Source organism: Phaethon aethereus, assembly GCF_964289735.1.
Source record: "Phaethon aethereus genome assembly, chromosome: Z".
Classification (NCBI taxonomy): domain Eukaryota; kingdom Metazoa; phylum Chordata; class Aves; order Phaethontiformes; family Phaethontidae; genus Phaethon; species Phaethon aethereus.
Genome location: NC_138577.1, coordinates 60,731,214 through 60,744,711, shown reverse-complemented (window position 1 = coordinate 60,744,711; position 13,498 = coordinate 60,731,214). Strand labels below are relative to the sequence as shown.

Below are 13,498 nucleotides of genomic sequence, written 5' to 3'. Positions count from 1 at the left end.
GATGTGTATGTATATATGGGTTTTGATGGAGCTAAACAAGGATTTTGGAGGGGTTAGGGGTGGAAAGTTTGCGTGGGTAAAAAACATTTCTACCAATTCTGTTTCCCTGCTTGACTCTTCCTTATGAATTTGAATGTTCTTGGTTTATCTTGGTTTTTTAGGCTTCACAAAGAGTATCTGATCACACTGTAAATTCTGATTTCGTGTTTATTTTTAACTTTATTCATCTCAACTTATTTAATTAACTGCATCCATTTGTGTGCTACCCATTTGTCTGGTCTAACTTAACAATTGATTTATAGATGAAGCGAAGGCAACTTCTGTTCTTTTAATCCTGTTACTTTGGCAATTGTGTAATATCCTACTAACTTCTCATTGCAGCCAATCAGATGACGATTCTGGGTCAGCATCAGGTTCTGGATCTGGTTCAAGCTGTGGAAGCAGTAGTGACGGAAGCAGCAGCCAATCAGGCAGCAGTGACTCTGACTCTGGTTCGGAGTCAGGCACTCAGTCAGAATCAGAGTCTGACGCATCTAGAGAGAATAAACAAATTCAAGCTAAACCGCCAAAAGTTGATGAATCTGAGGTAAACAAAACATATAAATGAACCCTTTGTGAGGGAAAAAAATATTAAAAATTCATTCTGTGCAGTTAGTTTAAAGAGCTGTTTTCATTTTAAAAAAAAAAGAATAAAAAGAGGAAATGAAGTGTTTTTAATTAGATTTTAACTTGGTCAGATTAATGAATGCATGTGCTTAGCTGTCTTAAACATTGGGATAAGTTTCTCATTAATAAGTACTTGAATTGACACTTTTAAAACTCTCAAATTTATAAGTATTTTGAGTTAAATGCCTACCTAAATTTCATCATGCAGAAGCACACACCAATTTACTGGAATTTATGGAAGACAAAGGCACACATAAAGTTGTTATTTCTGAAATTCTGTTTTTTATATTGTTTCTCTAATGCTTAGTTTCTTTTTATCAATAAATGATTGTATAAAAATTTCAAGCTTACATAGTTGGCTTTCTTTACCTATAAGTCAGCTAAATTCGGGAAAAAGTGGTGTTTAGAAATCTCTTAAATCCATTTGGCCAAAATTACCTGCACTCTCCTGTGTTCTATGAACTTAATTTGGGTAGTACACCATATTTATGAAATGTAGCTGTATATTAGTTACCACAAGAGTTGAAGACTGTTAGGGATTCTCTGTTAATATTTTTGTTCATGAACTTCAGTATTACTGTATGAAACAAAAACATATTAGCTAAGTTTTCTGAAAGGAATTTACTGGATCAGTTGTAAAACATTTATAAAGTATTTAAAATATTTTAATTAACAACACCCACACAATTACAGTTAAACATGCTGTAGAAATTGTTCTGGCAGTTACTATAAAACATTGTGTTCTTCAAAAATCTTACTACTTTAAAAAGCTCTCCGATATTATTAGTGCATGCAGTATTTTGTAATGAATTTTTTTAATTGATAAAAATAAGATTAATCTTAATAGTGATGCTACTCAGGAAAAGTAAATATGTGGTAAACTGGAGACTTTCAGTATGTTTAACTGACTCTTGCATCTCCATTTCTGTTCAGTTTTGGAAGTCTAGTCCAAGTATACTTGCTGCGCAAAGATCAGCAGTTCTTAAGAAGCAACAGCAACAACAAAAGGCAGCCTCATCAGACAGTGGTTCAGAAGAGGTGAATAACATCATTTAGATTTTAAAAATGTAAACATGCCCATCTCATTGTCTCATATGTTAGAATAAAATTATGTAAAGCCAAGTTATATTCTCTTTGTGCATAAAAGTCTGGTTTTAGTCTATAAAAGTAACATTCAAATAACTGACATTTTTATAAGGAAAAGTAAAAATATCTCTAGTTACTTGTTTTCTAAGTGAGTTGTGCCAAAATTATAGCAGCCTTGATTTATGTGGTATTTTTAGATAGGTATTCTGTGATATATGGACAGAATTTTCAAGCCACACAGTACTGACTTGCATTGTGTTTTTGACTTCTTGAGTTTTGTAAAGACAGTTAAAAATGCTAAAAGTTTTTTTTCAACTTGTTTCTCTGTAAGGGTAGCTGCTGTGGTTTTTCAAAAATACCATGGAGTAGAAAACTACATTTTTGCAAATTTTGTAACGGTTACTACAAAAGAATTCTTGTATTTTAAGAACGACACTTGTATTCCAGGTATTTTAAAACCTAAATCATAGGCTAAAGAAGCGTTGGCTTTGTGCAGTAGGAACATCTTGTAAGGATACTAGGGACTATGAAATGGAATTCATTTCTAAAGCAGACATTTTTTCCTTCATTACAAAAACTATGCAGTGTAGTCACACTCATTTGCTTGGATTTCTGTTTTTTGTCTGATTTAGCAGTTCATCATTAAAACTTAAACACGGAACTTAATCACCTATCATTAAAACATTCATTTACAGCTATTGTTAAGTACTCTCTTTTTGAAAGGTGTTTTTCAGGATAAAACTTAATCTAAATCTAAACTTAATCCTGATGAGATTGGTTTTAGAAAAATCTAAATTTAAGAGAGTTCTTTGTTTTTCTTTGAACATAAAGAAACATGCTCTTCTTGAAATATTCTCAAATTGGTGTTTAAATGTGAAAGAGTATGGAAGCTGAGAAAGCTCATGAGGGTAGTAGATTTTATTAGGATTTTCAAAGAATCATTATCTTTATTAACTTGGGGCAACTTAAACCATGGCTGGTTTTATGTAGGCACAATGGTTATTTTTTAAGACAGGGTTTTTTGTGATGTTCTCTAGAGCTGTGTTGGCACAATGTATTCACAGGTGGATAAAACCAAAAACAATAACAGTCCTTAACTAATTCCGCATTAACAGCTACACTGCAGGGGATGAAGAGGGTAAAACATGAATAATATGCCTGCAGTTTAAAAGTGGGAGCTGATTCAGCTTTTTAATGTTAGAAGTACTTCATTCTTTTCGTAATAATGAGTTTTTTGGCTTTTTTTTTCTTTACCGCAGGACCCATCAAGTAGCGAAGATTCTGCAGATGACTCATCCAGTGAAACCAAGACAAAAAAACATAGAGAGTAAGATATTTCATAAGTTATATCACACAATTGTTTTGTCATAGTGATGTATGCTCATAATTCATGGTTCATTTCTCCACACTTGACATGTTTAAGTTGTCTTTTTAATTCATCTTGATCTTGCATTTCCAATTTTGATAAATGTTTAAAGTAAACTCTCAAAGGAACATCTATATCATATTTATTTCTGAGCAAAAGAGTCTGCAGTATTGTTCAAAAACATTTGTGCTTTTATTATTAAAATACCTTGTTGCAGTTTAGGAATGGCCTTCAGCTCAAAAAAAAAAATTCTTGTAGAAATGGAAAGCTACTTAAGTAGGTTGTTTCAGAACAAATTTAAGTTAGAATTCTTCAGTTAATGCCAGATTCTTTTTGTTTTGTTTTGTTTGTTTTCTTTCCCTCAGACATGTTTAAAAGTTGTTATAGTTCTGATAAAATTCTTTGCTAGTCAATAATTACTAACTGAAAATAAGCTTCTTCTAAATGATAGATGAAAAAGTTTGTGAAAAGGATTATAAGTTGTTATTGTGGCAGTGAGAGGCAGTGAACTGTGGTTTTTTATGAAACTGAACTGTTCTGTAGAAATTGAACTGTTCTGTCATTCCTCTTCTCCCAATTCATGAATTGCCCCAGTGTTCAGGGTTATGAGTGTTACCAGCATAATATCTTAAAGAAAGGTAGTTGAAAAAAAAAAAGGGGGGGGGGGGTGAAAAAAAAAAAGTGCTAACTATGCAAAATGGTATTTTTCCTAGCAATGAGCTGTTACTACCAGTTTTTTGTTAAGAATTTGACGGCATCTAATCGCATAGTCCATTACAGAAGAGATGTTTCAGTTTAGAAACCCATAACCAAATCATATATCCAGTGCTTGAATTTCTGTCCTATGGCTCTTCTGAACAAGTATGTCTGCAGTTGTTATGTGACATGAATATTGGAGATTTCTTGATCTATAATTTGGTACATGATCAAGCCTTAGAGAATGGTGCTTTATATCTGTTTTTAATATTTCCAAATAAACACAGGTCATGGATTTATGTTGTTATTTTGTTACTTTACTGTTTGCAGAAAAAGTATTTTAATAAGACATTCTGTACCATTGGCTATGTGCCACCTGTACAATAGACATGTATATGTATTTGTCTTGGATGACTGGAACAGTGGCAATGTAATTTCCTCCAGGACCCAATGTCCTGGAAGAAAGAGAAGCACTAATTCCTAGGCTTCCTGATTGTAAATTTAAGGAAGAGATTTCTTGTTAATACTCAGTTTTGATCATTGCTACTGCTTTAGCACTTTGGTTAACTAGATTTAAACTTGATGTTAGTATAAAGACCTAGCAATGTTTCAGTAATGTATACCAGACTTTGGTTTTTTCCTTTCTTTTTCATGAAGTTATTAAGAGTAAATTTGCCTGTATAAAGTCAGAGTTTGAAGCAGGATATTGTCCATCAGTGGGTACATCTTTCCTGTGGCAAAGTAGATCTCTGTTAAGCAGGAACAAGGAGATCCTACTGCTCTGTCACAGGTGTCTTACTCAGTATCTTGCCTGGTTGTGAAGCACTGATCTGGGAGCTCAGTAGGAGCTTTTGGGAGCCAGTGCCACTTAACAGGTTGCTGCAATTTAAGGTTTTCAGGGCATTTCTCAAATCTGCCTCTATTTTTTGATTCCTGTGCCAAAGCTGCCAATTCCTCACATGGGCCACAGGTACCATAGGCATTAGACTCTACAGAATATAGTATGACAGGGCTTTATGTGTAAGTTCTGATAAATACACATCTTTCCAGTTAGGCTTGTTAGGTGCTTTGGTTTCGTAATGTCATGTTAATACATTTCTTCATGCTGAAATTTATATAGAAGTCCAGATTTTTGTTTCATTTTGGATTTTAAATCTACCTCTTGATAACAGAAAACGTAGTCTAAGTCCCTTTGAAGCCATTGGGCATTTTTACTTACCTGATATTCATTGATGACAATCTTCTGTCTCATCAGCTGAAATAACTGTTAGAAGATTCTTATTTCTGTGAAAAACATTGAAATTACAGCAGATACCTGTGGATGAATGCCTGATTTAAAAAAAAAAAAAATGTTACTCTCTTGTCTTTCAATATATTATACAGTGAAGACTGGCAAATGTCAGGATCAGGGTCAGTATCGGGAACTGGTTCTGATTCTGAATCAGAGGAAGATAGGGAGAAGAGCAGTTGTGAAGAAAGTGAATCTGACTATGAGCCAAAAAACAAGGTCAAAAGCCGGAAACCTCCAAGCAGGTAAGAAGTCAGTCATTTTGATACTCTGGTACTATTTCTAATAAGCAATGGAATATTTACTACTACTATAACAACTATAGATGCAAATGAAAACATTAAGCGTTTTTTTAAAGCTACATAAGGTGTTAATATACTAATGCTTTCTAGTGAATGCTTTTTCCTGTCTGCTGTAACTGAAAGTGGAGTAACTGAGCATTCATGAAATACATGTATTCAGAAAGCAATACAGAACATTTATAGTTGTCCCTGTTGAGACATCATTGTTGTGTGATACCTTATTGTCTTCAAGAATTAAGCCCAAAAGTGGGAAGAAGAATGCAGGACCAAAAAAGAGGCAACTTGATTCATTGGAGGATGAGGAGGAGGAAGAAGAGGAAGAGGAGGATGATTATGATAAGAGAGGATCTCGTCGCCAGGCAACAGTCAACATTAGTTACAAAGAAGCTGAAGAAACCAAGACAGATTCTGATGATTTGCTGGAAATTTGTGGAGAAGATGTCCCACAAACTGAAGAAGATGAATTTGAAACTATAGAGAAGTTCATGGATAGTAGAGTTGGCCGAAAAGGAGGTAATTTTTTTTTTTTTTTTTAGTCAGTGTTCTTAAGATCCTGGAGTGCATTGTGGTGCAACTTCAGCAAACATTTTCAACTGTAGGTCACCTGTGACGTTTATAAACAGCAAAAATTTTAAAGTTACCAAAAATTCATCTTGTTTTGTCTTTCATATTCAAAATTATGTTCCTTTTTAAAGTCCCTTCTAGGTGTTTGCAAAATAAAATGTAGAAGAATTGCAAACCTAAGCACAAAAAACAAATTAAATGGAAAATAGCTCCATGTTGCATAAAGGCATACCATATTGTTACACCACTGTTCGTACAGTTCAGGGATACTTTTATCAGTATAAATTACATAAAGTGGAGTGGAGAAAGTGGACTAGATAGAAGAGCTGACTAGTAACCTGAACCCTGAAAGATGGTCTTGGCAAGGCTGAACCACTGAGGTTATGATTTCAGTTATTGCTGTACAAATTGTCTCAATAGAATGCAGTACCCCAACTCAATTCCTGGGCCCCTTGCACTTCAGAGTGCAACCTGAAGTTGCAAGTAACCTTTCTCCATTAGTTATACCTAATCTCTAAAGTTTCTGACCCATCTCAGAACTTGCATTCTTCTTTCTTTCAATGTTAGTCTCCTATGCTATCCCAAATTCTAGCGTATCCTGCTCCAATGCATAGTTACTGCAGTGGTCAAAGTCTTTGGAACTTCTTATATTCTTCCTGGCCAGATGATGTTGCTGCTTGTGCTGTCTTTTGCTGTTGCCATTCTCTGTTGCTTTATTTGACCCCTGCAGCTTGCTGGGCTCATTTCCTGACCTGGCTGTCCCCACAGAAATGAGCCTGTTTCCTGCTGCTAAGTATGCTTCAGTTGTGATACAGACTATACTTAATTAAAAATGTTCCCAGGTAAGATAACAAAGGCAGAAAAAGTAGTAAAACCTGTGTAGGAAGAAATAGTTTTATAGTATCCTTTCAGGGCTGACCACACATAACGTCAAATGTCATTTGTACACTCAGAGATGAGAGTAATGTAACAGAAAATGACAAGCAGCATTAGTAGAGCATTCCCTCGTGATCACTTTTAAGAACTAGGAATGCAAAGAAAATTCTCATGAGAAAAGATAAGATATTGTAGGTTAGCTGCAGAAGTTTTGGTTGCTTTTTTGATTCTCTTTTGACTACTTGTGCATGTGTTAACGCATCTACATCACAATCATTCAAATAAGAGTAATGGCATGAGAGCTGTAGATACTAGTCAAGTATATACTCATCTAAAAGTATCACTAATTGCTTACTACACTGCATTTCTTACTGGTTAACTTGTGACAATGCACAATTAATTAAGGCTTATGATGTGGTTTCTTTCTCAGCCACGGGTGCTGCAACCACCATTTATGCAGTTGAGGCAGACGGTGACCCAAATTCTGGATTTGAAAAGTCAAAGGAGCCAGGAGAAATACAGTATCTTATTAAATGGAAAGGTTGGTCACACATCCATAACACTTGGGAAACTGAGGAAACACTGAAGCAACAAAATGTTAAAGGAATGAAGAAATTGGACAACTACAAGAAAAAGGATCAGGAAACAAAACGATGGTGAGTATTTTTATGTAGACTTCCGCGATACTTATTTTGTAACAGTGTAGATGTTCTGTTGTGTTTCTGAGACCCGTTACCTCTTTTTGAGGGCATAATTTCAGGTGTCTATGCAACAGGAAGACGAGAACTTTATAAGTTGAAGTCTCCTTAACATGTTCCTGTAAGACAATCTTCTGAACCTGATTTTAGTGTGTGTGTGTTATTAGTGGAGTTTTAATAAGGTGGGTAGTGTTTAAATAACAAATCGTACCTACTACTAATTTTGTTGTTATACTTTGATCAGAGTTCTTTAGAAATTGCTGCAGAGATTAATGTTTCTTGGTGCATTAGCCATTTCAGATAACCTTCAAGAATTCAGTTTTCTCAACTCAAACCTGAGGTTAAGCCTGAGAACAAAAACCTGAAGAAAAATCCATACATTTTAAAGTTACCTTTTTTGTATTCATTTTTATTAGTATCAGTGAATACTGGCGGGATTTTTAGCAACTTACTGTAACATGTATTCTTACAGAGTGAGCTACCCTGAATTCTACTATTCCATCAAAATACCCTGTAAAGTACACTACTTATTGTTGAGAATAGGTATTCTGAGTTAGCTGCATGACTAGTACCACTTGTAGCTGTAGTAGTTGTGTCTCTTGATAAGAATTCTCAGTAATTAATGATGAGGCACCTAGGCCAGACGTAACAATTTTGTAGTAGGAATTTCTAAGTTGTCCCTTCAAAGAAGCTTTGTAAGCAACATATCTGTGATGCTTACATTCAGAGCTTTAGAGTTGCCAAATTTTTTTAGTTTTAGAACTATGTAGTGTAAGAAGTGTTGTAAATTAATTCCCGTTACAGGTTGAAAAACGCTTCTCCAGAAGATGTGGAATATTACAATTGCCAGCAGGAGCTTACAGATGATCTGCATAAACAATATCAGATAGTGGAAAGAATAATTGGTATGTTACAAACTTGTGCACACAAAATAGCATTGAGAATTCTATATGTTCACTGCTTATGACTTGCATTTGTAGTTGCGAAGTTTAGAATATGAATATCACTAACTTTATAATCCAAAAGAAAACTTTGGGTAAAGAGAAAAGTTGTCATACTGTCTGTGCTATAAAGGTAGCTTATGTCATCTTATTACCTAAAATGAATGTTTTCATAAGATACAGAAGTAAAATGCTGATCAGATATCTCTGGTGCATTTCTGCAGCTCATTCAAATCAGAAATCAGCAGCTGGTTATCCAGACTACTATTGTAAATGGCAGGGTCTGCCTTATTCAGAATGTAGCTGGGAAGACGGTGCGCTCATTTCCAAAAAGTTTCAAGCACGCATTGATGAGTACTTTAGTAGAAATCAATCCAAGACCACTCCTTTTAAGGACTGCAAGGTGAGAATGTAATTTGCAGTGCATTTATAATCAATTGTACTATATCTGGCTGGGATGGAGTTAATTTTCTTCATAGCAGCCTGTATGGCCTGTTTTAGATTTGTGACCTCAACAGTGTTGATAACACATTAAGTGTTTTGGCTGTTGCTGAACAGTGCTTAGACAGTGTAAGACCTCTGTTTCTTGCTGGGCCCTCCATGCCATGAGTAGGCTGGGGATGGGCAAGGAGCTGGGAGGGAGCACAGCCGTACAGCTGACCCCAATTGACCAAAGATATTCCATGATAATGTCATGGTCAGCAATAAAACTGGGTGGGCTGAGCAGGGTGTTTGAAGGTGGCTGTTGCTCAGAGACTTGCTGATCATCAGCCTGCTGGTGAGTTAATGTGTGAATTCTTTTCTGTCACTTGTGGGGGTTTTTTTGATGTGCATTTTTGTTTTGGTTCATTCGGGTTTTTTTCCTTCACCTAGTAAACTCTTTATTTTGACCCTCAGGTTTTTTGCAGTTTTGCTCTTTCATTTCCCTCCCCTGTCCTGCTGGGGTGAGGAGTGAGTAAGCAACTGGGTGGCAGCCTAGTGCCAGCCAGGTTCAAGCCACCACATCAGTTGTGATAGTAAAAATATGAAAATCTTCAGATAAGATACATATTATGAAGTATTTCTGAAGATTGTTCAGAATAGTAGTAATGATATAGTAATATGTATGGAAAATATCACTATTGAGCGTAGATTTTTGTAAATGCTAGTAGCCTGCATTTTTACTGGCATTCAAAGATGGGCTTGTTTAATATTGTAGTTTATTTTAAAAGTAAACTTTGAATGAGTTATTTTTACTTCCCTTGTGAAATTTAGATTAGCAGTCAACCTAATTTCAATTGCAAATTGCCTGGTGTTTTTCTATGGCCTAGTTTTCATTGATGGATAAAAACTAGACTTGGTGACCCAGTAGATCACTACTGCTATTTTTTCTATGGGAAGATATTTTGGAAACTTCAGTCAGTAGCAGGACTGAAGATCAGTTTTCTTTTGACAGGCTCTAAAACAGAGGCCAAGGTTTGTTGCACTAAAGAAGCAACCATCTTACATTGGAGGACATGAAACTTTAGAGTTAAGAGATTATCAATTAAATGGATTGAATTGGCTTGCTCACTCATGGTGCAAGTAAGTATAGTCTGAAATTAGTTTTTCTGTTTGTAAATTGTAAGCATTTGTAGAACTTTGATTTTTGTGGTGGGGGGTTTTTTTGGTGGGTTTTTTTGGGGGGGGGGGTTGTTTTGTGTTTTGTTTTTTGTTTTGACGTGGAGGGTTTCATACAGTAAGCTCCAAGTAGAGGTCTGAGGGGAGTGGTTTTGCTCTAAGTGGTACCAAACCGTATAATTCCCTGGCTGTTCTCAAAAAACATCCAAGTTCTGTTGCTTTGCTTTTAATATCGTATGAGGGTAAGTCATATTTTTAGAAAACAAACTTTAAACAGTAAAACCAGAAAATCGAACGCAAAGTCTTTTAAAATGTCAACATTAGTGTTATACTTTTAAAATTAGGCTCTTGAGGAATACTTGCAAGTTATTTATTAATTTTGTTAATTTAATTAAAGTATTAAGGGAGGGGGTTGGAAATTTTTTTAATGGAAAAGCAATGGAAATAAACTTCTTCAAGATGTATAGTTGCAAGATCTTGAAAATTTTTATGAGTGGGTTTTATGCTCAAAAAATAATTTCTTCTTGTCCAATCCCTCTTCCTCTAACACCACACCCCCTTCCCCCCCCAATTTTCATTTTAGAGGGAATAGCTGTATTCTCGCAGATGAAATGGGTCTGGGTAAAACAATACAAACAATTTCTTTTCTGAACTACCTGTTTCACGAGCATCAATTGTATGGGCCTTTCTTGCTGGTTGTGCCACTTTCTACCTTGACGTCTTGGCAAAGAGAGATTCAAACTTGGGCTCCTCAGATGAATGCTGTAGTTTACTTAGGAGATGTAACTAGCAGAAATATGGTGAGTATTTCTCTTTGTTGTTGAAGGGGCTTGTAGATAAATAAGACTGGCTTCATATTCCTGTCCTCTGCTATCTCCAGTATTTTGGTTAGGACTGAGCAAATACTTCCTGAAACACTGTGTGTTTAACATGCAGATGGAAAGCTTAGATTTTGATTTGATATAAATGTGTGTGAAAGATTTCCTTCCTGTTTAATAGTGGATAGGATGAAAAAATTTAGTCTTGCATTTGAAAACAACTTATCTTCTGACATATGATTATTTAGGTGGATGTAGTAAAAATAAATAGGTAAGCAAGCCAGTCATGATCTTAATATTTCCTGAAACGTTGTTGGTTTGTTTTCTTAATGTGTTTTCTGAATGTTAGTAATCTTACGCATTAAAGTAAAAAATGTTTTGTAGAAATTCTTTACTGTTTATTCAGAAGCTTAAACAAAGTATTTTTTGAGTGCTTAGATTGGAAGTTCAGTCTTGTGTATGTTAATATATTGTGCCTCTGTTTTGGTATCGTGTTATTGTATGTCATTAAATACTGACATTGCGGCAGTACTTAAATTCATGCCAGTCAACAAGACCTTTTTTCCCTAGCTTATGGTTCACCTGATTGTTTTTGTAGATAAGAACTCATGAATGGATGCACCCACAAACCAGACGATTAAAATTTAACATACTTCTAACAACGTATGAAATTTTGCTGAAGGATAAGGTAATCACACTTTTCTTCAAGGAGATAAAAATAATTTCTCCAGTGTAGAACTCTCTTTAGACTTGCATGTATTTGGTTTGTGGGCCATTAAATTTATGGACAGTGTGATAGCTTTTGCTTTTGGAAGTATGACAGTGTGTGGTTTGGGGTTTGGGTTTTGGGTTTTTTTGTGTGTGTTTGGGTTTTTTAAGGACTTCTAGATTTTCTCTGTGTGTGGTGAGGCTTTCAGCCTTTTTCCATTTCATTAAGTGGGTAACTCTTCATTTTCTCCAGTTTGCTTGAGATTCTTATTACTGTAATAATCTTTTCCTGACTTCAAGAACTCTACTTCTTTGCAGACCACCATCAAGGAACTGAAAAAGAACCCAACCCTTAGCTCCAAACATGATACAGAACTCTGAAATCGCATATAGTTTTTCCTTTTTATTGTGCATACAGTAGTAGGTGTACATGTATTAATACTGTCTCCATAGTGATAGCACACAGAGTTATTGTTAATCCTTTTAACAATATATGGAAATTTTTATAGGTAGTCAAGAAACAGAACATTTTTACTGAATTTGTTTGTACATGCTGGGAAGAAGAGGTCAATAGTGATATTATTTTCTTCCATGTAAAAATTGATGTGGGCCAGACTTCTGGCCATTATTTTCCTTTTAAACTTAATTTATACTAACTTGGGATGCTTGCATAGCCTTTCATTGAATCTGGCAAATTCAAAAGCCGTAATTATTACTAAAAACATATAGCTGTCCATATTTTAGTAAAATAAGCCAAGAAATGATGGTGTTTATAGCCTGATTATAAAATGCGGGAAATTATGCAATGTGTGTGTTTGTATAATGTTCATCTCCTCCTTAATTTCTTTAAGTCATTCCTTGGTGGTCTGAATTGGGCGTTCATAGGAGTTGACGAAGCTCATCGTTTAAAAAATGATGACTCTCTTCTGTACAAGACTTTAATAGATTTTAAGTCTAACCATCGTCTTCTTATTACTGGAACCCCTCTGCAAAACTCCCTCAAAGAGCTTTGGTCTTTGTTGCACTTCATCATGCCAGAAAAGTAAGGAAGTGTTTTACATGATTCTTTTTAACAGTGTTTGGGGTCAAATTTGTTATTGTGAAGTAGCATAGTGATTTGAAAAGCAACAGAGGCAGAGAATCATGCTGAAAGATAATTTAAATATCCTATATAAAGTAGATGCTTTTTTTTTTTTTTCATGCTGCTCCAGATAACACTGGTAGCAGTTGTAGCCTTTTCCCATTTTAACAGTGCACAAAAATGGTGGATTGATGTATGGGTCAGAACCTGGAAAAAAGGCTTCAACTTAGCGTAACAGGAAAACCATTTGGATTTATTCTGGGGAAATAGAATGGAATCTTTTCTGTGTTAGTACTATTAATGAAAACAAATTTGTACCCAGATGTTCAATATTCTGTAGTTCAGTCAGATAGCTGGTTTTATTGACCTTACTTTGTAGTGACCTCTGCTTATACCCAAGATAAATTAGAGCTCATGTGTGAGAGCACATGTTCCTGTTAGACATCTTGTAGATGCCAAGCACCATAGCTCCATTTAATTTGAGCTATGGATTTTACTGACTTCTTCAGAACCTTACAAGCAAAGCCACTATGGTCTAGTACCCATTCTTCATTTGATCGTAAAGTCTGTTCTAGTCTGTTAACAGGGAGGATAGTTACACTTCAGCTAGACCATACAAGCTGCAAAACATACATAAGTAGTCTCTTGTTCTCTTGCGCACCCTCCAGCCATGCAGCTCTTTTTTCATGCTGCTCTTGATAACTGTAATAATGGAATTTCTGCAACCATCTAGGTGAGTATACTTGCATAAAAGGAAAAATGTTGTGTTTCCACTGGGGAAGTTAAAATTTAGTAGTTCTCATTCTGTA

General features: G+C 35.2%; 1 protein-coding gene across 2 annotated transcripts in view; it reads left to right on the top strand.

The window, feature by feature from the left end:
• Window positions 1-13,498, top strand: part of CHD1 (chromodomain helicase DNA binding protein 1) — a gene marked incomplete at both ends in the record, with an annotated part of 53,744 nt that overhangs the window by 18,125 nt on the left and 22,121 nt on the right. For both annotated transcript variants that reach the window (XM_082013632.1, XM_082013631.1), the window contains 12 exons: window positions 382-586; window positions 1,600-1,704; window positions 3,012-3,079; window positions 5,198-5,347; window positions 5,637-5,917; window positions 7,275-7,500; window positions 8,347-8,447; window positions 8,708-8,886; window positions 9,919-10,046; window positions 10,666-10,882; window positions 11,499-11,588; window positions 12,460-12,650. In XM_082013632.1, coding sequence (XP_081869758.1) covers window positions 382-586; window positions 1,600-1,704; window positions 3,012-3,079; window positions 5,198-5,347; window positions 5,637-5,917; window positions 7,275-7,500; window positions 8,347-8,447; window positions 8,708-8,886; window positions 9,919-10,046; window positions 10,666-10,882; window positions 11,499-11,588; window positions 12,460-12,650 — 1,941 coding nt within the window. The remainder of the gene's footprint in view (window positions 1-381; window positions 587-1,599; window positions 1,705-3,011; window positions 3,080-5,197; window positions 5,348-5,636; window positions 5,918-7,274; window positions 7,501-8,346; window positions 8,448-8,707; window positions 8,887-9,918; window positions 10,047-10,665; window positions 10,883-11,498; window positions 11,589-12,459; window positions 12,651-13,498) is intronic.